The 27,636-nt window shown below is 35.5% G+C and overlaps 1 protein-coding gene across 4 annotated transcripts in view; it reads right to left on the minus strand.

The window, feature by feature from the left end:
• Positions 1-27,636, minus strand: part of FLNB (filamin B) — a 110,996-nt gene that overhangs the window by 32,578 nt on the left and 50,782 nt on the right. For all 4 annotated transcript variants that reach the window (XM_070738433.1, XM_070738432.1, XM_070738431.1 and 1 more), the window contains exons 7-25: positions 27,003-27,165; positions 25,770-25,967; positions 23,743-23,880; positions 22,068-22,194; positions 21,409-21,545; positions 20,728-20,921; positions 19,742-19,855; positions 14,561-14,704; positions 13,592-13,715; positions 13,177-13,337; positions 11,553-11,643; positions 11,155-11,324; positions 8,505-8,622; positions 7,982-8,244; positions 6,727-7,324; positions 6,192-6,365; positions 4,940-5,102; positions 3,595-3,755; positions 1,283-1,450 (exon numbers count right to left, since the gene is read on the minus strand). In XM_070738433.1, the coding sequence (XP_070594534.1) occupies positions 1,283-1,450; positions 3,595-3,755; positions 4,940-5,102; positions 6,192-6,365; positions 6,727-7,324; positions 7,982-8,244; positions 8,505-8,622; positions 11,155-11,324; positions 11,553-11,643; positions 13,177-13,337; positions 13,592-13,715; positions 14,561-14,704; positions 19,742-19,855; positions 20,728-20,921; positions 21,409-21,545; positions 22,068-22,194; positions 23,743-23,880; positions 25,770-25,967; positions 27,003-27,165 (3,406 nt within the window). The remainder of the gene's footprint in view (positions 1-1,282; positions 1,451-3,594; positions 3,756-4,939; positions 5,103-6,191; positions 6,366-6,726; positions 7,325-7,981; positions 8,245-8,504; positions 8,623-11,154; positions 11,325-11,552; positions 11,644-13,176; positions 13,338-13,591; positions 13,716-14,560; positions 14,705-19,741; positions 19,856-20,727; positions 20,922-21,408; positions 21,546-22,067; positions 22,195-23,742; positions 23,881-25,769; positions 25,968-27,002; positions 27,166-27,636) is intronic.

The raw sequence follows: 27,636 nt of genomic DNA on the forward strand, positions 1-27,636 counted from the left end.
TTAGTAATTACGTTCAAATAAGGTTGCTGAACCAATTAAAGTTAACATAGGTCAGCTTTAAATGGTTCTTCAACTGTCTACAAGTAGATTTAACTTCATAGAGAACAGGAAAATAGAAAGAGAAAGGAGTGTTAGGTATGTTTGCCACCTTGGGGTAATTAAAAATAATAATAAAAGCAGAATAAAAAAATCTTTTATATATTAAAATGTTGTATATTGGTATTTAATACCCCATATTTCACTAGACAGTATTGCTTACTTAATGTGCAATGTTACCCAATCTTCTGCCCTCCATATGTTTTGACTTACAACCCATGTATGCTTCCATTCACGCTTGACTATTCAGACAACTGTTTAGCTAAAGTGCAGTATTAAATTATTTGTTTACTTATATCCCATTTTTAAAATATTTGCACTGAATAGATATGCACTTATTCATGCAACAATGCTTATCATCCAGTATTAAGCAATTAAATTTGCTTTCTATTACCCCACATTCTCATGAAATACTGACTCTCCTTTCCTAATTTTTACTTGCATGTGGGTGTGTCTACTCCCATCTGACTCAAGAAACAATCAATTTATCATTCTTCAGTAACTACAAATAAATTTGAATTTTATTAGCCTCTTCACATGATTTAAATATTACTGAAGAGAAGCCTAGATATTTTTTTCTAGTTCAACTGGCAAAAATATATTCTACATTTATTTGTTACCTAGAATACACAGTATTTTTTTTATTCTTATCATTTAGATATTTTTAAAGTGTTGTATTCTTGGGCATATGCAGAGTTTAGGAAATGCAACCTAATCTTCTGTAATGCTTTTAATATACATTTTATGAGAACACATATTGATTTGTTACAGTAATCTTCCCCAATCTGGTACACACACACACACACCCCATGAATGGGAACTCCTTGAATTTCCAGACAACCATCTAGAAAATACCATGTTAGATATAAGAGATTATTCAGATATGCTCTGAATTCATCAATCAGATAAAACACTCCTAATCAATATCTGGGTTTTTAAATTTACTTTAAGGTTTCCAAAGATTGTGTGCATCATCTTGATTATAGAAGTCTCTAACCGCTCTACAAATAATCAGTCAACACAAAGCAGTAAAATATATGCAGTGCTCTTTTTGCCTACTACCATTTGGGGACTATTTTTTAAAATAAGTTCTTTATAAATTTCAGTACTGAAATGGAGGTCATGCATTTGTATATATACATTCTCATTTAAAAGAAATGCTAAGTTATAGAGAGAAACATCTTACCTCTGAGTGGTGCAACTGTAACTTCAAGTGGGGCTACTCCGGCTTTGCTAGTATCGACAGTAAAGACTTGAGGAAGTTTAGCCCGCACAGCTGTCCCCAAACCTGGTCCTGCAATTTTTACTTTGCTGGGATCGATTACATCTTTTACAGGAACTTTAAATGGACTACCTACCAATGAAACAAAAGCAAGTTTTGGACAACACTAAATACGCTTAAGCAATATGGTGCAAAGGGGTTGCTTTATAAACTTTGAAGTCAAAACAGCAGCCACCTTATCCATAGCTTTGGTCATAAGAATGCCCATAGAGTTAATTCAGAGTTGTTTGCATTTCAGATTGTGTTGAAGTGCCAATTCAATTTTATATTAAGCAGGAAAAGTTCAAACAAAATTAGGTTAATGGCCCTTATCCCCAAAAAGGAAAACCTGTTAGAAAATTTACTGACTTCAATCATCAAGAAAACTATTTGACTGGAATTCAAAACTACATACAAGCATTAGGAATAATTTAATGTTATTTGATGATGGGAGAGTGTTTAAAAGTGAAAACAGGGAGCTCCACAAAAAGTTGGGCCAATGGGTAGATTATAAAGTGAAAACTAAAAACTTAAAGATAAATGAAAGCAGGCTGAAGGAAAACGAAGGCACAGGAAACTAAGGTAAAATGGAAGGGACTGAAAAAACCTCCCCTTGGGATCAGCAAAGTATTATTTCTGCAACTATGAGAAGATGAGACAGAAAAGCTATTAAAGTAACTGAGGTGTGATGGAATCCATACAACGAAATGTAAGCAAAACTTCGTACTGCATCTTAAAATATGCACTGTTATAAGAACCAAGCAGATGGAGAACTGTCAAAACCAGCGACGGCAAATCTATGACATGTATCAAAAATGGCATGCCACGAGGTCTTGAATGATGCACCAGCATCCACCAAGACCAAACAACAACTATGCTTGAAAGCACACCCTGTCCTTGCGCAGGTTTTGGAGGCTGAAGAGGCAACAAAAGAATCAAGTTGTGGTCTCCAGAAGCCCCATGAGAGTCTCACACTCTCGTGCCACCACAAGTCTCTGAAAATCACGTGATAATAGGACATGCTTTTCCAGAGTTTTCAGAGGCCCGGAAAAAGCATTCTCTGAAGGTCTTCAAGAACGAAGGCCTCATGTGAACCAGAGCAGCCGCTGTAGGCCACAAGGGCCTCTCAACAGAAAGAGACCATCACCTGGAAAAGGTAATCAGCATGCAGCAGATTGTGGGGAGAGCTGGGCCAGGAAGCAACTGTGTTCTTCCCAAGGCTCATTTGCCTGGCTAGGCTGAAGTCCAGGGCCAGGCCTCGACTACAGGCCCAACCTCAGAGCTGCCATCAAGGGCTGTTATTCAGTGTGGGTTCAGTGTGGGATAGGGATCAATTTCTCTTTTATTTAGGCTGCTAGCATGCTAGCAGGGTCAAGTTAGGCTTTTTTTGTTTCTTGACATTGCCGAGCCCAAAAGTCTCACTGTCACTGATTTAAACAAAAAATAAAGAAGAACTGCCATCAATGGAATGATTTACAATTTGGGTCCATCAGATTTGAATACTGCCAATTATTATCACTGTTCTGAGCTTTTACCTTCCTTTCAAATAATTACTCTTGTTTAGGGATGCTTTATCCAATTTGTGGGATCTGGCACTATTTTTAATTTATTTATTTAGCTAGCCTAAAATACTACTAAAATTGATAACTGAATAACACTGCTATATCTTATTTATAGAAGTGCAGGAGATAGTAACTTTTTTCACTATCTAATTAAAGATTAGTAGCAGGTAGAGATAGTAATGAGTGAGATGGAGGGGATACAAGAAAACAGTATTTTACATATTTATTCAAATTAATCCAGTCATTTCTTCAACCTGAGTACACCAGCTGAATTTTTCCTGTTTTATCTTACTATATTTGATGTTAGGTTTTAGGTCCTTGAGACCACACTTCATCTGAGAAACAAAATACTCCATTAAGTTGCAAGGTCATTTTAAGATATTATAAAATTGGAAGCTGGTAAACTATGAGGAAGCATTATATTCCTTGACAGAATCACTAGCTGATAAAATTAAAATTTATTCTCCATTACTGTAAGGGTGATTTAACCATTTGCCTAAAATTCCGGAAGATCAGTATTTTCTGCCTGGATAATATGTTCTATTTAATAAATTTCAGTATGTTCAACGTTTTCCCAATTTTCATTATCTGTGTTTTAAATGTCCTTTGATAAAAAAACAACAACAATTGATAGCTTTTTCACTTTCCACTCTTACAATACAGGAATAGTCTTACCAGGAACATGTTCACCCCCATAAGTTATGTTGACATCATAATCTCCTGGTACATATGGGACATATTCTGCACTACAGCTGCCATCTTTGTTGTCTTTACAGCTAATTTTGGATTCTGAAGGCCCTTCAACAGTTATTCCAAGGCCACCAATTCCAGCTCCTCTGCAAAAATAAAGAAAAGTTAGTATGCTTAATTATCATTTTATTTTAAGGACTACTTTGTTATGTTCCTTGTACTGGATCTTTGCTATCAGTTGCGACATGCTACTACACCTTCTCAAACAGCAACTGTTGTTTAGGAAGGATAATAATGTAGAACAGAAAGATCTCAGTTGACTAAAGGTTTTTCGCCCATACTCTGATTAAGGTTGGAGAAAGTTGAAGTCTTAGGTGATGACATAAGTTGGCAGATATACATCAGATAATGATTTCAAGGGGTGGGGCTGGGACTTCTTAAGAACTATATTGCATCTTTCATTACCCATCATTTGACTTTCAGTAATGCTCTCCAAAGAGCTCTGAACTGTCTTGTGATATTTTACACAGTACAGGACATGTCCCTACTAAGCATCAAATACCAGAAACAAAAAATGTTATTTCATGCCTCTGTTTCCTGAAGTACTTTATGTGAAAGCTTGCAGAGACAGATCAGACAGAATGGCTTTATTCTGCATGATTAATTTAGAATATACTACACCCTTTTCAACCTGTCACTCTTCAGTCTCCACCAGTTCCAGACAGCAAGGCTATTGATATTGAGAATAGAATGGAGATCTTCTAGTCCAAACCCCTGCTTAGGCAGAAAAATCTATACCATTTCAGAAAAATGGTTGGTTATCCAATCTCTTCTTAAAACCTTCTAGTGTTTGGAACATTTACAATTTCTGGAGGCAAGTTGTTCCACTGATTTAATTGTTCTGTCAGGAAATTTCTCCTTAGTTCTAGGTTGCTTCTCTCCTTGATTAGTTTCTACCCATTGTTTCTTGTCCTACCCTCAGGTACTTTGGAGAATAGTTTGGCTCACTCTTCTTTCTTACAACCCTCTGAGATATTGGAACACCCCTGGTCCTTCTTTTCATCAAACGAGACATACCCAATTTCAGCAACCGTACTTGTATGTTTTGCCCTTCAGTTCCCTAATCATTTTTGTTGCTCTTCTCTGCACTTTTTCTAGAATTTCAACATCTTTTTTTACATTGTGGCAACCAAAACTAGATGCAGTATTCCACATGTGGCCTTACCAAGACATTATAAACTGCTATTAACACTTCATGTTATCTTGATTCTACCCCTTTTTTTCTGCAGTCTAGAACTGTGTTAAAATCTTATATATTCATAAAACGTACCGAGTAACAACAGTAAATGGGTTCGGTTTATTTGTAAAGGCTTCTTCTAACCCAGTTCCTTGGGCCATAACACGTGAAGGATGACATCCTTCTGTGACATCCACTTGGAATGGACTGTTAGGAACAGGAACATCATCATACGTTACTTCAACTGCATGAGGACCTGTAAATAGAAGATGTACCTTTATGGACATACTCTAAGAAGATTAATGTAGCAATCCATCATGTATTTATTAAATAAATATGTACTTGATTCATATCCATATTTCTACTTTGTGATTTAATATCTTAATTTTTGTAACAATATTTAGTGTTAAAGAGACAAACTTTAAAAATATAAAAAGTAAAAACTTACAAAGAAAAAGAGAAGAAAGATCTATCTTCTTTTATATTTATCAAGTTACTAATTTACTGATAATTAACTACTATAATATGAACAGTATAAGATGTTACTGTAAGAATTTATGTCATAACAAGACACATTGCTCACACCCTTTCCCTCCCCCATGCATGTGATTGATAAAAAATATTTCCAGATAGATAACACATTTTCAACAGCCATTCTTTGACATATAGAAAATAAAGACGTTTCTAATGCCCCAATATAATTCTTTTTACAGTTCTCTATTTCCAAACAAAATTATCAGATAAACAATAATAATAATTTAATAATAATAATTTTAATAATTTATTAGATTTGTATGCCGCCCCTCTCCGCAGACTCAAACATGTTTGAAACAATCATGTTTCAAAGCTCTTATAATTCAACATTACATTATCATTAACAATGAAGACTTGCCTAAGAATTGTACATGTCTCCCTGACTTTTCTCAATCAGCGACTTATTACTGCTGCCTTTAAGCAATAAGGCAGTACATCAACAAAATATTTTTCATATTTCTTAAAGTTATGAAGCCAGTCCAATCTTGGCCAATTTAATCAGACAGGATCAAATAAACAAGCTATCCAATCACACAAAATGATGCAATAGTTTTCTCCTAATGGAAAAGCCCTACTAGTATGTGTACAATGGAGAAAGAGAAGAAAGCATATCTTCTTCCATTCATTGTAGCCGATAAAAAAATTCAACAAGTCTTTAGATGGCTTCACAATATATTTATTGTTGTTGTTGTTGTTGTTGTTGTTGTTGTTATTATTATTTAGATTTGTATGCCGCCCCTCTCCAAAGACTCGGGGCGGCTCACAATATTTCCCGCTACTTTCCTCCAGAATAATAGCATATGGTACCCACCTCTTTCAAATGGAGTAAACTCTACTGCATATGTGCCATCAGCATTGTCTTTGATAAGACAATCTGTGGAAGCTCCAGAAGGATTTGCAATTTGGGCTTTGATGTGGTCTCCACCAGTTTTGGTCAAAGGGCTAGCATCCACAGTAAAATCTGTTGTTGCTTCACGGAAAACATCTGAAAAGTAATTATTGTGTCATTTGAATTAAATCATGCTATAGGCCCACATACATTTATGGATGTTTTTGTATAGACATAGGTTTAAGTACTCAAGGACAGAAACAATGCTGAAGAATGCTAAACTGTATAAAGCAACCATAATCTGTCTAGCATTATATAGCAAATTAAGTTAGAGCCACATTACCAGTCACTTTCATCTTGCTTTTCTAACTCTTTAATGTATTAATAGTTTCATTATAAAATTAGGAAATTAACTTTATATTGTGAAAAGTACAAAGATTCAGTTCTGTGACAGGCACATCCAAAGCAGTTAGGATTTATTTGCAGCATTCCTATTAATCTAAGAAAACAAACCTACCTTTCCCTTCAATTCCTGGTCCAAACACTTGAACTTTGCTTGTGTCTATGGCAGGGTCAACTTTGACACGTGCAGGAAAATTTGGCACTGATTCTCCACCATATTTCATCTTGAGTGTGTGCATACCAGCATTAGAGGGTACATAGGTAACTGTGTAAGTTCCATCTTTATTATCTTTAACCCCAACATCAGCTTTAGAACCAGAATCCGGTACAACTTCCATGTCCAGTTTTCCAGGTCCAGCTTTTGAACAATCCACATTGAGCAATCCGGCTTCACCCACTTTTCCATGTTGAAGTCCAGGGCCTGTGGCGATTACTTTTGAAATATCAAATGGCATTTCAATGTCAGCTTTGAAAGGAGAGCCAGGAATATGGACTTCCTCAAAAAGAATGTTCACCAGGTATTCACCCAGTTTTGTTGGTAAATAGGAGACTGAACATGTTCCATCTCCATTATCTGAACACTCTATTTTGGCTTCACATGGTCCTTCAACTGTCAAGCCTAGACCACCAGTTCCAGCTCCTTTAGTGTCTATTGTGAATTCTGCAGGTTTTCCAACAAGTCCTTCCTGGAGGCCTGGTCCATAAGCTCTCACCTAGAAACATTAGCAAGAGGTGCTGAATATAATACCTACTAAATCGTTTATCATTTCTAGAATTTTAAATCTAGTTTTGAAGATACAGGTAGGTCTCTATTACTGTTTAGAAGCATACTGCAATACCAAGCTCAAATGCCAGATTTATTTTTAAAAGACAGTGACACTTTTCCATAGTATCTAACCTAATCTGAATGCTGCTATTTTTTTTATCATTCTGATAAGCTCACAAGTAGTTTTCAAACCAATTCCTACACAGACATAGACAGACAGATGTTTAATTTTCTCATTTATTTAGCAGGTCTTCAAATAAAGAAAGTTATAAGGCTTGAATGCGTATATCATAATAACATATGCTCAGATGAGATAAATATGCAATCATTGCGGATGCAACTATTATTCCAGTTTCTAAGTTATTACAGCTATTCTAGAAAATCGTCAAAGAAAACTCAAGCTAATTTTGACCAACTGGGATGCTTTTGGCAAGAAATTCATGAGCTATGTAAACATGACGAAGTTTGTGCTTTGCACACAGAACTTCATTGGTAACAAAATATAAGTTGTCTAGCAGAGATTAAATCACTGCTGTACATTATATCTAACAGGCACACTTGAAATGGTGTCAATGAATTGTCTACCCATAAAAATAATTCTTACCTTAGAAGGATCTGGTGGTAAGGTGGCTTTTACAGTAAAAGGGCTTCCCATAATTGGATTCCCATCATAATTGACATCAATGGCATGACATCCTTCTTCTTTTGGAATATACATTACTCTGCAATACTGTTTTCCAGGGACAGGTTCTACGAAGCATGGTATACTTTTCTGGATTGGGTCAAATATGGCCACATCAAGTTTACCTTGTCCACCAGCTCCTTTCGTGTCAATGATAAATTCTTGGTCTTTCCCTATTTCAACTCCTTAGAAAATAAAGAAAATATTGAAAATGGGCCTCAAAAAAATGGATACACGAAAAATCCATGAATGGTATAAGGAACTAACATATATGCATAAAGGGAGTAACACTACATAAAAGCATTTTTATTTTTTTAACAGGTTTATATGGCTGCCCGATTCACACACACAAGGTCTAAATTATCTTATCCTTCATTTTAGAATGGCGTGTTCTGCAGTTAAGTTTGTATTCTAGTAGGAAGTGTACACTAGATGAGTTACTTACTGTTTTCTAAGCCACTGATTTTAACTTTGCTCAAGTCAAGTGGCGCAGCAACATCTACAGTGAAAGGACTTCCAGGAATAGGATCACCACCATAATTCACCTGAATTTCCATGTTACCCTGAAGAGGTCAGATATATATATATATATTTAAAGTGATTTCATAATAAGAAACCCAGCAAACACTAATAAATTAACATTTGAAGATGAACTTTTCCAGAAATCATCTAGGTCAGTGATGGCGAACCTTTTTTTGGTTTACCTGCCAAAAGGAGGTGTGTGGTTGTGCGTGCATGTGCTCATACCCTTTCCCCCCATGCACGAACAGCCAAACGGGCAAACCAGAAGTTCAGAAAAATCGACTTCCAGTTTGCCCGTTGTGCTGTTTTTTGCACTCCAGAAGGTTCCCTAGAAACTTCCCTGAACTCTCCGGAGTGCAAAAAACAGCACAACAGGCAAACCAGAAGTGTATTCTCCGAACTTCCTGTTTGTCCATTGTGCTGTTTTTTGCACTCCAGGACTTCAGGAAGCTTCCTTGGACTCTTCGGAGTTCAAAAAACAGCATAATAGGCAAACTGGAAATGCTTTTTCCAAATTTCCTGTTTGTCTGTTGGGCGGATTATTTGCACTCCAGGGCTTTAGGGAAGCTTTCCCTGCAGCATCTGGATGGTGAAATGACCTTTCCCAAGGCCGAAAATAAGCTGGCCAGCACGCGCATGTGCACTGGAGCTGACATAGGGCAACGTCTCATGTGTCCTCCAATATGGCTCCATGTGCCACCTGTGGCATGCGTTCCATAGCTTCGCCATCATAGATCTAGGTAGATGCTCACTTCCAGATTTCTAGAGAAGAGCTTTCATAATATATATAAACACATATTTACAAGTAATGAATGAGAAATACTGAGAAATGCAATATTAAAACTTTAAAAACTGTAAAAGATGCTGTTTGGAGTTGTTATCATTTGTATAATTAAATCAATTTTGCATTCAGGTATTTGTATAATACTCAAATTTCTGAGATATGATAGACTGTAATATGGCGTCCTTGGTGCTCTTTATGTTTGATTGTTTACTTGCAGATGTTTTGTTACACAACTAGGTAATATCTTCAATTATATCATCTATTTAATATCAATTATATCATCTTCAATTCAATTATATCATCTATTTAATATACCTGCACATCTGAACAGGTCGAGTTTGTTGTTTTTGCTCTGCATGTAATTTGGTTACCATCTCTTTTTTTGTGTTCACATCACCCTCACCGTCACTTTGTATACTGTTCTGAAGTTTCAACAGCATCTATAATCACCCTCAAAGATAGGGCAATTGCACTGTTGTTTCTGTTTAGCAGATCAATTAAGTGCTTAGAAGAAAGAAGTGCTAACTGCCGTTTAGTGGCTTAAAATGGGCAAGATTAATACATCCAGAACCCCCCTCTTCTCTGTTTTGTGGAATATTAATACATTCATTAATGTGCCATTAAATTAGTAGAAGTTGATATAGAATAGATATGTTGACATTTTTTTCAACTAAGTTATTTGGGAAAGGGCCAGAAGAGCATAATAAGAGAACTCCTTGTAACCAAGTTGTGTATCACAAGACAGTTCTAGTAATTAATTCCTTGGGAGTTGAAATTATATTTTCACAAGCTAAGACACAGCTTAATGTTTAGTAATGTTTCTCATTGCAATATTTACAAATCTGTAATAAAAATATTTATAGTCACCAGTTCCTATTTCAATTCATAACAGAATTATGATAGAATTCCGTTATTAAATCTCCTTTAATCTTTTATATTATTAGATATCATCATACGTCTATTGGCATGTATCATGGATTAATTGGCTTTGTAAAAGGCTTGATTTTCTGAACAGTAACCAAACCAAGAAATGTTAACTGCTTCCAAAAGACATTTGACAACCATATTTTGAAGGCAGTTCTTCAAATATAAGTTACACTTGCAGACATGCAAATTGCCAGAGTTTATACAAAGAAACACTGTTCAGAAGTTAAAAACCATTTCCACTTACACCACCAGTACGCCTAAGATAAAGTTGGCATCAACGATGCTAGCAAGATCCAACCAAAACAAAGACACCACTGAATTTAGTTACTCTAAAGTAGAGGCGTCTAAAAGTTGTTGAGATCAGCAAGATAGCCAGAGATCATACCAATATGCAAAATATCTAAGTTTTACTTTGAAAACTGTCTCTGCCAATAATCACCCTTACTGTCCCTCAGCACAGAACTAAATGACTGTTCATCTAACAAGCAGAAGAATCACACCAACATGTGTGGATTCCAGTTCAGGATGAACAGTAATATTCAGTTTTGCTTTGCTGCTTGCGTAATGATGTCCCAGAGTCAACAGCAACATTGCACACTGTTAGAAACACTTGCTAATTGGAAACTATGACTTAAATTCCTATAAACAAAATTTAGCTAGATTCAGAGTTTATAATGTATTTAACAGCTTTCATAGCATTGTTTAATAAAAAATATGAATGTGTTAGAAACTTGCTGTGTACAAACAAAATCTGGAATTATTGCAGAACACTGATACATTTTATTTGCAATGATAATTGCCTCTGATTTCTACACTTAAAGAACTGTATACCATATTTCTATCCTTTCTTAAGGGAATTTACCTGCTGCACAGGAGTGTATTTTACAGTGTGGGAATAATCATAGTTGTCAATGAAGTCCAAATCTTTGACAGCATCTTCTTCTACTGGCCCACTGAACTGGACATCCAGAGGAGCTTTCCCAGCTCCTTTTGTGAACACAGTGAAGTGTGTGGGCTTCCCATTTTCCACACCTGGATAGAAAAAGAAATGAGATTCATTATCACCATTCCTAGACAGGTTCTGCAAACCCTTTTTGGGTGGATTATTACAAATATCCAATTTAATTTTTCATACTCCAGAGTTACTTATTTAACATCCATTTATGGGCTTTGACAAGGAATAGGTTTTTTTTTTTACTTTGACGGCAACCAACAAGTAGCCAATTAAATAGTTGCCTAATAATCAAGCAGAAATCTTACCTGATTTCCCTAGTCCAGGCCCTTCAGTTTTCACTTTGCTTGCATCATGTGATGGTTCCACTTTCACTCTGAAAGGACTTGTAGGAATTTCCTTAAGACAAACAAACAAACACTTTACATGTAGTAGCTTTTCAACAAAATTTCCATAAAGAAGAAAGATCTTGAGGTTTGAATAGTAAATATATATACATGCATATATACATACATACATACACTGCTCAAAAAATAAAATAACACCTCCTAGATCTGAATGAATGAAATATTCTCATTGAATACTTTGTTCTGTACGAAGTTGAATGTGCACAACAGCATGTGAAATTGATTGTCAATCAGTGTTGCTTCCTAAGTGGACAGTTTGATTTCACAGAAGTTTGATTTACTTGGAGTTATGTTGTGTTGTTTAAGTGTTCCCTTTATTTTTTTGAGCAGTGTATATTTCATTGTATTTACTGTCCTTTGCATATAGTTGCTCTTTAAATTACTAGATTTCCAACATATTGCTTTCCCTGTAAACAAACCAAAAATTAAAATATTTGTCTGTGGCACATTTCTGAATATCCAGAAGGTCAAAATAAATTAATTTTCTACTACAACATTTTTTTCTAGAAGCTTAGACAGCAGTCTTTCTCCTATTTAATGCTAAAGTCACATCCAAGTTTATTATACCATTTATATAAAAGTCACTGTAGTTGTATATACAGTATTAAAACTAAGGCCAATTTTTATCAGATTGCTTCTGTCAATCTGCCCAAAGTACATGTTTTTATTGAGACAAATACTACAGTAGTCCCTCACCTATCGCTGGTGTTACGTTCCAGACCTGGCCGCGATAGGTGAAATCCGCAATGGGGAGTTTATCGACTGATAGTACTTATTTAAGTATTTATATTGTAATTGTTTGGTAAGTTTTCATTGTTTTAAGTGTTTATAAACCCTTCCCACACAGTATTTATTTTAGATGCAGTATTTAAATACAGTATTTACAATTTTAGATATATTTTTTTTTTTGAAAAACCTGCTGATCGAGTTCGGCGGGCTGTTTAAATCTGCCGATCGACTTCCTCAGAAACCCGCGATTAAGTGAAGCTGCAGTAGGTGAAGCGCGGTATAGCGAGGGACTACTGTATACATATTTGTGTATTTTTAGTGTTGTAAGTTATTTTATATGCTACAACTAAAATAAGAGAATGAAATACATATTAAATATGTCACTTACTACAATATACAGACACTTCAACAACAAATAGGATCCAATCTGGGACCAGAGGTTTAGTCTTACAAATTTGTTCAGACTTGTGCTGGAAGCCAAGGGAACTTTTCTCTCTCCATATTGTGGGCACACATTCTAGAGAGAGAAAAGTCCCCTAAGGATGAGCTCCAGGACAAGCCCAAAAGCTTGTATGACTAAATCTCTAACCCTGGTGACCAACTCAGATTGGATCCTGAAACGTTATCCTTGTATGTGTATATTTGCCATCATTCATGATATGATTACAAAAAAATACAACCACTAACCCAACTTTAGTTGTAGTCTTATACCCAGTATTAGAACTCATACATCTGAGATATTTTAGGGGCCAGAAACAAAGGTTGGCATCAAAAGCCTTATCAGATAATGACATACCTCTCCAGCAAACAGCACTTTAACAGTATAGCGCCCAGCTGCAGGCGGGGTGTATTTCACGGTAAATGTATCATTAGCATTGTGAATGATGCTGAACTCTACATCTTTCTCTTCTTCATTTATTACATGAGCATCACACTTGATACCCACACTCACATCACCTGGAAAGAAACAATTCACTATAAATTGTATTGACAATTGTCCCTCTATAGCACCATTTGCTGTTTAAATATTTCTTCCTTAAAATACACTGTTTTTATCAAGCACTAGAATGAGAAAGCACATCCACCCAAAAGCAATATTGTGGGAAGAAAACATTCCCTTTTAACAGAATTCCACCTCAATTTTCTAATGGGATTACTGAAAAGGGTTGGGAGTCACTACTCAGCAATTTGCCATACCGATCTGTTTTTACCTTCGCCTGCTTCTGTACAGTCCACAGTGAAATGGGTAGGTTCACTAGCTTTCAGACCACTCCTGGCCACCCCTGGTCCAGTAACTTTCACCTTATGAGGATGACTGCCTTGTCCTATCTGGACCTAGAAGGCATATATTTTCAAAATGTAAACTTAATAAATATAGATTAAGCATCTTAAAATATTCAACATTGGTCAGACAATCCTTTTAAGTATCTACCAGTGATATTGAACATGTAGTTTTATATATTTGTTGAATCTGTTCTCTAAAAACTCAAGCAAGCATCCAGCTTTTTTTCCAACAACCCCCTGGAACTGGACTGAGGGTGAACCCTAGCTCTTTCTGGGCCCAGTCCAGCACCTCAGCCACACAGGAGAGACTAGGGCCTAGATAGTTATTTAATTTTCATGGGCAACTGAAAACCTTTGAGGAGCCCATGTGAGCCCAAAGCGAAATTAAAAGAATGTCAGTCCAAAAACAATTCCTTCATCTTAATTCAATTTTCCCATGCCTGATCTTGGTATTCTTAATCTCATGTTAGAAAAAAAGTAAGACTAAGATTTATTCAGAATTACATAAAAATGCTAAATGTTTATAAATAATGGGTATCAGAAAAATTGGGAGGTGAATATTTATTACATTTTAGTATTTTTTTAAAAACAATGTTTTTAAGTGACAAAATAGTGGACCTTGACACTCGGTTCAGAGATTCAAAAAGATCTCTAAAATATTTATTGTTTAAAATAATTTAATTTTATACAACTCTATAGCTACTTTGTCCTTTTACTATCTTTTTTCTTTTTACTTTTTTTAAAAAATGTGATGAATAAAAATGACTTTAAAAGAATAGGTTTCCATTTTTGCTTTCAAGTAAGTATCAGTTAATCTAAACTTGCAAAAGATATCAGGAAGCACATTGCTATTTGAAAACAAACAGCTAGAGATATCTAAGCACTTTTCTACTTACCCTGCAAGGACTGTGAGGGACATTTGCTCCTCCCCAAGTAACAGCAATGGTATGCTTGATAGGTTTTGTTGGAATGTAAGAGCAGGCATAGATGCCATCAGGCTTGCTTCTTGTCTGAATATCAATAGGATTTCCATCAGCATCCTAAAAAAGAGGAAAGCCAGCTTGCATTCCATTAAAGCTGCTAAAAATGAACTCAGTTTTAGTATTAATTGTACATATAGTCATGCAAAGGGTGGTAGATAACCAGTAAACTCAGGTCTTCTTTTTATGGAACATCTGTTCTCCATACATTTGTGCTCGTTGTGTTGCAGCTGGAATATCTCTTCCCCACCATGATCAAATACCACCGGAGTGTAGAAATGACTCCAGGAGAACGAAGCACTGGGATCAGTTTTCCAGAGTTTATGGAAAGGATCTTGACTTCTATTTTCATTCGGCTCACTACTTCACTTTCAATTGTTATTACCTATCCTGAAAATATTTCTAAATTGGAAGGCAGAAAAACTTTATTTCCATTTCTTCCATTATTTTCTTTCCATTTAGAAATAAGATGTAGATTGAATGCCAAATACACACTGCCATGTACTGGAAAAGCAGGTGGTGGAAGTGTTCACTTACATCTCCTCCACCTTCAATAATGAAGCCAAATCATGAAGAATTGGTGTAACTCACTCTATCCTCAATATAACAGGTTCTTCATACCTCCTCTTCATTAGATCGTCAAATAAAAATTATCAGTTGTCCTACTGTTAATCTATGAATTCTAGTCACCATATTTTTAGTCTATAAGATGCACTCCCTTCCCAGGGAAAAAAAAGTGGGTGGAAATGTCTGTGCATCTTATAGAACAAATATTGCCGAAGCCTCCACTCTTTGGCATCTGCCTCCCAGCAATTTGCCTCCTTGCAGCAAACAGCAAACAACCTGGTCAGTTTCAGAACAGCTCAATTTAGCACAAGTAGCTGATTGCTGATTGGCTCAGCCTCCCAGAATGCCGCCAATCAGCTATGCTATGCTGTGGGGGTTGCTATTACCCATAGCTGCCTCTGCACAACCCGTTTTCAGCCTCCATGCATCCCGTTTTTGGCCTCCCATGTCCTGTTTTCGGTCTCCATGTGTCCCGTTTTTGGCCTGTTCTAGATGCCAGGGATCGGCCAACTACCACCTAAATGGTGCCGATGCCACCACTGATGGTACTTAGCAAGAGGTTTGTATTACCCTTGATTGAGGTGCTAATTTCTTCTTCTTTTTTTTTTTTTTTGCAAATCTTTTTATTATTTTATAGATACATATATCACAATTTGTTTATACAGTTTACAGGTCTTATCCAACTTTTTTACCTGTTACAGTTGTTATATGGATATTAACTTAATACTATGCAATGCAAAACAGGGTAAAAACATTCAAATGGTATTTTCATTTTTTTTTAAGGTTTGTACTGCTATTTTGTATAAGGTTATACAAATCTTTTCCTTTGAATCCACTCGTGCCAATTGTTCCACATGCTTTTAGTTTCGTTGATTCTGTTTCCCTTAAGTAGGTTTGTCAATTTATCCATTTCTGCACATGTATATATTTTTTCTATTATTAAATTTATATTGGGGGTCTGTTTGTTCTTCCATGTTTGCGCAATTGCAATTCTTGTAGCTGTATTTATGTGAGTCACTAAAAAAAGGGTTTGTTTCGAGTAAGATTTTTTCCAAATTCCGAGTAGCATCCCCTCCGGTGAGTACTCTATTTCCTCCTTCGTGATTTCCTTTAACCATTTGTAAATTGTTTCCCAAATTTTTTGGATTTTAGGGCAGGACCACCACATATGGAAGAAAGTTCCTTTTTCTTTATTGCATTTCCAACATACATTTTGTAGTGCTGGGTAAATTTTGGCAAGTCTTGCCGGTGGTAGATACCACCTGTAAAATAGTTTGAAATAGTTTTCTTTATAGGCTGATGATAGGGTGATTTTGGTTATTGTATTCCATGTTTTCTCCCATTCTGCTATATGGATTTTTCTTTGTAGGTTTTTCTCCCAGGCTACCATTGGATTTTTAATCATCTCTTTTTCTTTCTCGTGTTCTAGTAAAATCTGGTATAGTTTGGTTATCTGTTTTTCAGCGTTTCCTGTTAAGATCTTGTCTAGAGTTTGGGTGGAATTTGCTATACCTGGTATTTGTTTATCCTTATTATATCTTGATTTTATTTGCATATATGTCCACTCGTCCATCCTATAATTTTGTATTTCCAATTCTTGTTTAGTTTTAATTTCTCCATTTGGATGTAAAATATCTTTATATTTTATGGTCTTGGTAGGGTCTATTAAATTCAGATATACTATGGCTTCCATGGTAGATAGCCATCTAGGAATTTTGTTGTAAAATTTTCTTTTAGTCTCATACCAGGTTTTAAGGAGAGATTTTCTTATCATGTGTTTGTTAAAGACAGTTTGTTTTTGTTTATCGTCTTTCCATAAATAGGCATGCCACCCCAACTGTAGATCATGGTCCTCAAGTACCAGTATTCTTTTATTAGTAAGATTAATCCACTCTTTTAGCCATGTTAGGCACGCTGCAGTGTAATACTGTTTCAGATCGGGGAGTCCTAATCCTCCTCTGTTTTTGGTGTCTTGGAGGTATCTGAATTGAATTCTGGGTTTTTTATTTTGCCAAATAAATTTTGAAAAAGTTTTATTAATCTCTTTAAAAAAAAATTGTTCGATATTAATAGGGGCAGTTTGGAAAAGGTAGAGGAATTTGGGTAAGATGTCCATTTTAATCACCGCGATTCTACCTAACATGGATAGTTGCAAATCTTTCCATTTTTCTAAGTTTTTATTAGTTTCTTGTATGAGTTTGTTATAGTTATCTTTTTTAAGAGATGAAGTTTTATTTGATAGTATTAGTCCTAAGTATTTAATTTTTTTTGTGGTTTGTAGATTTGTAATTTCTTCCAATTTTTTAATTTGTTTTATAGTCATATTCTTTGTCATAAGCATCATTTTTTGCTTATTAATTTTTAGTCCTGAGAGTTCCCCACAAATTTCTATTTCTCTGATTAATTCTGGGCCAGATCTTATAGGATCTTCTAGGAAAAGTACAATATCGTCTGCGTATGCCTGTAATTTGTATTCTTCATCTTTTATCTTAATTCCTTTTATTTCATTATTTAGTCGAATTTTGTTTAGTAGTATTTCCTGGGTTAATATGTATAACAAAGGGGACATTGGGCATCCCTGTCTTACCCCTTTTTCTATTGAAATTAGTTCCGTCATGTCATTGTTGATTATTGCTCTGGCTGATTGTGTTGTATAAGTATTTTTAATGATATTTTCGAATTTGGTTCCCAGTTTCAATTCTTTAATTACAGCTATTAAGTATTGCCAGTTGACGCTATCGAAAGCTTTTTGTGCGTCCAGGAATGCCAGGGCTACTTGTTCTCCTGGATGGACTTCACAGTATTCTATGATATCTAGGACTGTCCTCGTACAATTTGAAATTTGTCTGTTAGGTAGGTGTTCTGTCTGGGTTCCCCCAGACCTCAACACCAACTGGAAAAAACAGCCAGACACTCTGGTAAAAGCCAAAAGTATTTTATAACTGGAAAAAATAAGCACAGAGGAAAACCTGTTCTTCCCAACAGACAGGATATAATACGGTACAGCAGGGTCCTGATGTCCAGACAATACAGCAAGCTTCTTGCTGGCACCCCCCCCCCAAGGTTTCAATAGTCAAAGGCACAAACCAGGATTCCAAGACGCCAAAATTCACAGTCAGGTCCCACGACTCTCAAAGATAAAACTCCACAAGCCAGGAAGGGTGGGTCTGCCTTTTAGCCTTTCCCAAGAGCACCACACCCAAACCCAGCTGTTGCCACTTTAATGCTGAAAGTATTTAGCCAATTGATTCCGTCTCTGAGTAGCTCTTCGTTGTCGCAGATCAATTATGGCTTGTGCACTTTCCTCTAAGGAATCCAGGCTGCTTGCTGGGGAGAGCTCCCCCTGGTGGGACTCTGGCTGTCCTCCCTCTTCTTCAGCCTGGGATTCCTCCTCCTCGTCTGTCTGCACCTCCTGTTCCTCAGCCTCTCCCTCTGAGCTGGAAACCGACAGAAGGTCAGCCGTTCCCGGAGGGGCCTCAGACGGAACCACAACAGGTAGGAATCCGTTTTGGTCCGGGCTGATTATTTTATTTAATATATTTTTTAATCTTTCTGAGAGAATTGCCATAAAAATCTTGTAATCCGCATTTAGTAAGGATATTGGTCTGTAATTTCTTATTTTTTGTTTGTCCAGGCCTTCTTTAGGTATCATTGTGATATATGATTCCCTCCAAGTATTCGGGATTTTAGCTTGTTCCAGGATTTCGTTGTAAATTTCTAGTAGTATAGGTTCAAATAATTCTTTATTATATTTATAAAATTCTCCTGGAAGTCCGTCTGGTCCTGGCGTTTTATTATTTTTTTGTTTTTTTAAGGCCAATTGAATTTCCTGTAGAGTTATTTTCATGTTTAAAAGTTGTTTATCTGGCTCTTCTATCTTTAGTATATTATTCTCATTTATATATTTGGCAATTTTAGTGCTTTCTACTGATTCCTCTTTATATAAATTTTGGTAGTAATCTTTCACTATTTCTTTTTTCTGCTGTTCATCGTATTGTAATATTCCGTTTTTATCTTCTAAGTGATAGATTAGTTTATCGCTTCTCGCTTTTTTAATTTTTTGCGAGAGCCATCTACGTGGTTTGTTGGCCGATTCAAAGTGTTTTTGTTTTAAATATTTTATATCTTTGGCAAGTTCCTGTTGTTCTAAAGTATTTATTTTATATTTGGCTTCTCTTAGTAGGTTTATTGTTTGATTATTTGTGGGGTCTTGTTGGAGGATTTTTTCCAAATTTACTATTCTATTTGTGTGGTAGTTGTGTTCTGCTCTTTCTTCCTTTGATTTTTTGGCTGCATATGATATTGTTATTCCTAATTTCTTCTTAATTAGGTGACAGAAAACTCACATCATTGTAATAAAGATGTATGCCAAATGAAATCTTTTCAAATATAGAGATAGGGTAGCCCCTTATGATGTATTCTTTACAGCCCCACTACATTTAAGAAGAATTTGTGTTCATAATTCAAGATGCTTAGATTGATAACACTACATGGATTAGGAGCAAATGCTGCGTGAATCTTTGGCCTTACTTGTGCATATATCTTCATGGGAGCATTCCCAGCTTCTTTTGTATCAACTATAAAGTCTGCAGGATTGTTCACAATGCAGCCAGTTTTTTCAAGCCCTGGACCATAAGCTTTTACCTAGAAAAAGATTAGAAAGATATAAGGTGAGAGAATAAACCAAGATGCCTTTATAGTCCCTTATACCAGGGGCATCCAACCTTGGCAACTTTAAGACTTGTGGACTTCAACTCCCAGCAAAGCTGGCTGAGGAACTCTGGGAGTTGAAGTCCACAAGCCTTAAAGTTGCCCAGGTTGGAGAGCCGTGCCTGATACTACTAACACTGCATTGTCCCAAGTTTGCTCTTTACATCGAGTCTTAAAGCTTATCTGATTGACTTAAGTATCAAAAATAAATATGCTTTGCAAATGAAGCATATGCAACATGCATTTCTAGTCTGCGGAGAGGGGCGGCATACAAATCCAATAAATTATTATTATTATTATTATTATTATTAATAATAATAATAATAATAATAATAATAATACATTCTTCCATCAAATAAGTTTCTCAAGGATTACATTTCTAAAGTTAACCAGAAACAGAGGCTTGTACCTATTATTCACATACTGGCCAAAGTGAGGCAAAAATAAATACATGTTTTTAAGAAAGAAAAATATTATGAGATGATTCTTCATTTAGCATGTAACATAGATTGTCCTTATTTAAGAGACTCAATCTTGAATTTAACAGTACAGTGATTAGTTAGCAACTCAGGCCTCAGGACTAATGTGATAGAGTAGCTCCAATCCCCAAAACTACCAAATTCTTACAATTTCTAAACCTTTTCAAAAGAAAAAACGAGTTCTGAGTGTGTGACTTTGGGCCAATCCCTCCCTCTCCGCCCAAATCCACCTCATAGGAGGCAGGTTTATTAGGTAAATAATACTTGCTGCCTTGAACGATATATAAAAAGAGTAGAATCATCATCATAATCTCTTTGTATCCTTGCCTTGTCAGGGTTGAAATCTAAAGATGCTGGATGGATGTAAGCCATGTAAGGGCTATCTTTGATGTCTTCATCATCACACATAATGTGAACAGCATATTCACCAGGCTCTTTAGGCCAATATTTCACATCACATGAGCCATCATTCTGATCATCACATTCAATTTTTGCTTGGGATGGGCCTTCAATAGCAAAGCCTGGGAAAAAAAGATTTTAACAGTTGTTAGAGGCACTCAAATTTACGATTTTTAGGAAATGCCATTTTTTTATAATATATATGCCATATTTTAGAATAATCCATGCACTGCACTGTGATTCTATACCTGTAATCCACAGAGCTAAGCATTTCCTATGATTTTTGTTAGCATGTTCTTTACTACTGTACTTTTATAATACTAGATTCTGTTTCAAGGCAAGGCTAATCATGTTATTATCTTGATAGCCCTGAAGAAAAAAATGACTGGTCATTATTTACTGCTAATCTTTTCAGATGAAGATAGGGTATAGACTTATAACTGACATCAAAAGCACTGTGCAAAGCCAATTCCATTTAAACATAGTTAGAAGATAAGATTCAACCCATTAGTTCAACAACAGATAATTCTTACTATTTAAATAATTAGACATCATCCATCATGTAACATCTGTTTTGGAAGGAAGCAGTGTAATGAGCCAGGTTATTACCTAGGGATCCAACTTCCGGACCAATGGATTCTACAATAAAGTCTGCTGATTTACCAACAACTCCTTCGTGAAGGCCTGGTCCCCAAGCTCTTACTTTCTGAGGACCAGGTTCAGAACCGACTTGCACTTCAAATGGGCTAGGAGAAGAAAGTCGAATTAGGAAAAATTAAGAGGCAACAACTCTGGTCACATATATATTTCCTCTACATCTGTTTATTGAAAGAGAACAATCAGTAACAGATTGGAGCTATAAAGTTTCAGAAACAACCAAAGGGCTATCAAAAAGCTTACCAAACAATTTAAAGCAAATATCTAATTCCACACCTAAGTCACCTCATAGGTGAGTTTAAGATGAAAAATCAGAGAAAACCATGTGGACACCCATTAGTATTGTCAGGAAAAGGAAGAACACAAAAATTAAATTGGGAATTTGATGTGCTAACTGTCTTCCTGCACCAAAGTATATTTTTTTTGTTTCTTAGTATCTATTACTAAATTTAGATTAGACTGGAAAGACAGGATATTCCTTTGTCCCACAGTAAAGCTGAGAACTAAAACTGAAACTGTCATCAATTCAATGTACTTCCAACTCCCGTGATTTCTAAATAATTTACTGTGGAATCACTTTCAATTGCAACATATTGAATGTTTCAACTCACCTTTTTGGGATGTTGTGACCTCCCCAAGAAATTGTGACAACGTGTTTCCCTGGGCTTACTGGGTAGTATTCAAATGCATATATTCCATCCATGAATTCCTTTTGTTTTACAAGTTCTTCCAAGCCTTCTGAAAAATATCATTAATTTAGCATTAGTCTTTAATACCTCTAGTCTATATTCTCTAGATATAGGTAATTGTATGTTTCAAGATCAATTGCCAAGAATGAAGTCATTTTTTTCTTCTCATCCAAAAAATGTTGCGAAGGGGGGAAACTACCCCATGTCATGTAATAAAGACAGCATAAACATTTCCAGAAGAATGTGATGAGTAAAAGTGTTACGTTACCATGCTTAATTCATTTCCTGATGTTATTCCTTAGTCTGCAACATTATGCATGTCATATGTGAAAACAAGGAAAGCTTAAGCTTTGTCAGACCTCATGACCACAAATATTTAGGGAATGCCCACTTGATTTAGTTTTCTTGAGTGTCTAAAAATTCTAAAGTTTGTTGATATAAGCCTATTGTCTTCACTATTGCACAGTTGGCAACATTTTCCAGACAATGCTCAAGCAGCATTGTGTAAATATTACAACTCATTTTATCAAAGGCTCCCCAAAATCCATACTGATTTGTATGAAATTGAGATGGAACTCCATTTGTTTAATTTGGAGGCCAGAAATCCCTTTCAAACCAGGCTATGTTCCCAAAATTAAAAATCTGACTCCCACATAGATGATCTTTCAGTTCATTGCAATTTCCACACTGATGTAGTTTTGTTAAGCTAAAGAATTTTTGTTTAAATCATGATGTCTCAATTTAAAGACCCTAGTTTGTTTGTGGTTTTCTACTCCAGGGAATATGCAAAGGGTAATGTTCTGAGTTATTTTTATCATCAGCCCATAGACCAGGAAAATAATGACAGCTTTGAAAACCTGATGTGATCACACCAGTTGAATTCAACATATGTAAACTATTTCAAGACTAGTTAAAAAGGGTTGGCCAAATATAGAAAGTCAGGTTTGTTATGCAAATCTCTTGTGTTAACATTCCTATCTGAAATTAACCTTGTAGGTTATCAACTTTTCCATAAGATACAGATATCTCTTTCAAAAAGGTTGAGTAACTCCACCAAAAGTTGATTCATGTAGTATGATTTGATCTACACAAACCCACACACAGAGGGAATCTCAAGTTGGAGACAGATAGTAGCTTCTCCCCTATAAGTTGGAGAATTGAACTTTAGCTGAAAATCTATTCTGTCCATTTTGCATATCAGAGTTAGTATGGTTTCGGTTTTTTCAAGTTATGTTTTCCTACAAGTTTAGTCTTGTCATCAAATAAGGATTTTCCTGCAGACATTTTCGCCAAGAACCTCATCAAATATGATACCATATCCAAGATTACAAAGTTTACACATAGGTTTATGTAGTTCAAGTTAATTCTCTATGAACATGTAAATGATATGTTATTTTAAGTGAAATTTGTGTTTTCCTGCTTCTATCCATATATTAAATAAATATCTCAGTTAAAAGTGGAGCTCTATTTCACTTCTAGAGTTCTCTTGAGTAGCAAAGTCAACATGCAGATAGCAGAATCAGAAGCAGATTGTAGTTATTTGCAAAAGACCCATATCATGGTGCAAATCAATGAAAAAAAAAAGATCAACACTTACTTGGTCCTTTTATTGCCACATGGATATCTCCACTCCCTGCGGCTTTAGTATCAACCTTGAAGTCTGCAGTTTCTCTGATCCTAACTCCTTTGGGTTGGAGGCCCCTACCACTGGCACGGCAGGCATTTGGATTGCAGGCTACAAGCAAATTGCAGACAGACATGAATGCAGTCTTTGATTCCTAAAGATATTTAATTTAACCAAGCCAGGCTGGAACAGCTTCTCTTGGCTTCCTTTAAGATGGATAAGACATTACATGAAATGCAAAACCTGAATACCATTTTGTAGCCTTAAGAAGCCTGTTCTTGGTTAAAGTCTTTACTATGTACACATACAAATATACTAAATATTAGTAAGTCTTTTGTCCATGGTTGCAGCAGGATAGCTATGTATTTGACAACAGTAAAAGGCAACCAAATACTCCCATTTTTAGAGCTCCAATTTAAAAGCATGAAGCTTTCTAGCTTAAACAAATTTTCAGAATTAGTTTGAAGTGTATTGGAAGAGGAAAGGAAGACTAGGAGAAAGAAAGCACAATATAGTAAAAGGAGTTCTATAGAAATTAACCAAATAATCCAGGCAAGCCCACCCCAGAGATGTGCTTGGAAAAGGAAATTCTAATATAGCAGCGAAGAAACATGCACATGGTCTTCAAATATTACTAGATATATTAGAATAATTAATAGACAGAAGCCATAGGGGGAATAGAAGGCAGCTTAGAAAAGATCAAGCCAGGGGCAATTTGCGACAGAGGAAACATTTAAAATGTTGAGGACACACGTTGGAGGTTCTAGCAAAGTAGTTCCATGGGGAAGGCCTATCTGATAAATTGTTATGGGTGCATAGTTAATCATATCAAGCTATCCTCTGATACTCCAAATTACTTTTCCTTAAGTAAGTGTGCACAAAGAACTTTGCTGCAGCTATCAACCGTTTTTATTTCTTGAAAGAATGCCTTAAAAAGTCACAGCTATAAGCTGACTCGCTGCTTGCAGAATATGCTAATTTCCCATTCTTATTCTTGTTCTTATTGTTTTTTAAAAATTCAAAAGACAAAGTATTCGGCAGACACTATATTACTTCTCCTTGGCTTAAGTTAAGAACCTACCTATCACCATTTGTCTAATCATGATATTGCAGCTTCTCTAAACATACCCCAGACATCTTGCAATAGCCCAATTCAATATATTATCTTTCTGCAATCAGCCACCTTTTTTTGAAGGTATTAGCATATGCTCCACACAAACTACTCTGACCATGCATGTGTGGCATCTCACTTTCCTAATCATTTTTTCTATGTGCATTAGCTGTTCTTTGCATGTTTGCTCACTTTAGCAGAATGAAGATATGAACAGCAAGCTAAAGTTTAACTCCAATCAATAAGTTTCTACTTTCAAATCTCCTACAACCAAATTGGCTATTTGCAATAAGGCAGCACAACCTCTTGAAGACTGCCTGCAAGAATCTCCCTAGTCTGAGAAATTGCTTGCAACATTCTGTAGCATTTCTTTAAATTGCAAACTTTACAGAATAGATTTCCAGGGACAAAAAAAGGCAACACATACATGGTCACCCTGAACACATCTTACCGACAAGAGCTTGCTCAACTAGGAAGTCAATAGCAGTGAAGTCCAACTTCCAACATATTGAGAGTGGATCAGGAGAAGGAAGCAGAGGTCTGAAAGCACAGGAGTAGGCAAGGATGGAATAGAAAGCCAGTATCATTTCAGAAGGGGAAAAAGAGTTACGATACAAAAATAAAGAAAATATAGCGGGTTTAAGAAATATAGCAAGAAGGTACTCTACTGAAGTGCCAAAAAGAAAAACAGGACCATTTAGAATGGCAGATCAATTACATTTAATTAGTAAAGAGTTTTCAAGGGATAATTTAATCACTCTTCACCAAGCCAGAATGTTATTTCTTGAAAAATTAGCTTGCATTTGTAATTTTTTGTTTAAAAAATCTGTATTCATATAAAGGCTAATATGAATATGCATATAATATTTCATCCGTCTCTAAAACATACCTTCCCCAACAAGAATACCCCAAGGACTCTTTGGAATATGTTCTCCAGCAAATATTATTTTTATTGTGTGAGGCCCAGCTTGAAGAGGTTTATAAACACAGCGGTGAACTTGATTTCCTTTGTCTTCTACCATAATCTCAGCAATGTTTATTCCTTGAGGATCTTGAATCTCTATGTCTATATCACCAACCCCAGCACCTAGAAGACAGAAAAGTTAAACTCAAAATGTAGCTTCCATGATAGTTAAAGGCCAATTATATAGGTGAGATAAGGGAAATGCATAATATTAAAAAATCAATTAGTAAAAAGGATGAAAGTTATAGAGGATTAATATTATGCAGTTTTGCCTTCAGGGGCATCCGATTTATTGCAAATATTCAACACAATATATTTGATTAAAGCCATAAAATCTGAACATAAAAATAAAATTGGCAGAGTTGAAAGATGCTTTCTACAACCCTAATATCTGAGACCAAAAAAAAAAGCTAGGATTTTTTAAAACTTAGTTTTTTTCCAACTAGGTATTTCGAAAATCATTTAGGTCAAAAGCAGTAAATGTTTCTTCTGCAACACGGCCTAAGACATGCATCCAGATTGGGAAATCTTTGGTATCTTTAGCAAAATAAAGATAACTACAATTAAGTTTCCATGCAAAGTTCATCAGCAAAAAAACGCCACGCCTAGTTACTTCATCATCTAGCAGACTGTGGAGAAATATTAGCCAAGTCAATGATGACTGATGCAATTCAAAAAGATCTCCAATTCAAAATACCTACCCACAAAGGAGAAACAAATTGTAAATATGGCAGAATTAGTAGAAATGGTCAGATTGACCTCACCGGTCCGGGCAAAATAATAAAACTTTAATAAAAGACTGGAATACATTTGTGGTCTTTTTTTGTGTGTGTGCTGAAATTGGAAAATCTTATTTCTGTGATTTTCGGATGAAAGATTTCTGAACACAAAGATTTAATCTAAAGTAGACCGCAGAATCCATGACCTCTGAAGGCCTGTTTAAGTGTTCTCCCAAACTATAGTTTTCAATGTCACAATATTAAAGAAACAATGAATAGTCTTGTTAATTTTATCTAATTGTTAAATAAAATTTTTAATTTCTATAAAAATGTTAGCTGCTTCATCTTCAAATATGCAAATGAAGGGTTCAGATATCAAGCAATTTGTTTGTTACAACTTATTACACAACTTTAAATATTCCTACAAATTAGGAATTACCTGCTGTGTAGATGTCAAAGTAAGTAGGCTTATTAGCTATATTTCCTGTTGTTTCCAAGCCTGGACCTTTGGCTGTTACTTTACTGGCATCTCCCTGGGCTTTATCAACATCTACTTCAAATGGACTCTTTGCAATATGCTGGCCAGCAAATAGAACTGAAACCTTTAAAAAATTCACAATGTTGACATTAAATATAACAGACTACTGCAATTTGCATTTGGCAACTGATGCATAATAATAATAATAATAATAATAATAATAATAATAATAATAATAATAATTTATTAGATTTGTATGCCGCCCCTCTCCGCAGACACAGGGCGGCTCACAACAATAATAAAACAGTGTACAATAAACAAATCTAAAATTTAAAAGAAAATATCTAAAAACCCATTATTTTAAAAACATATAACACAAACATACCATACATAAAACTATATAAGCCTGGAGGAGATGTCTCAATTCCCCCATACCTGGCAATATAGGTGGGTCTTAAGCAATTTTTTATTATTATTATTATTATTATTATTATTATTATTATTATTATTATTATTTATTGGATTTGTATGTCGTCCCTCTCCGCAAAAGACAAGGAGGGTGGGGGCAGTTCTGATCTCGGGGGGGAGTTGATTC

Source organism: Erythrolamprus reginae, chromosome 2 (genome assembly GCF_031021105.1).
Source record: "Erythrolamprus reginae isolate rEryReg1 chromosome 2, rEryReg1.hap1, whole genome shotgun sequence".
Classification (NCBI taxonomy): domain Eukaryota; kingdom Metazoa; phylum Chordata; class Lepidosauria; order Squamata; family Dipsadidae; genus Erythrolamprus; species Erythrolamprus reginae.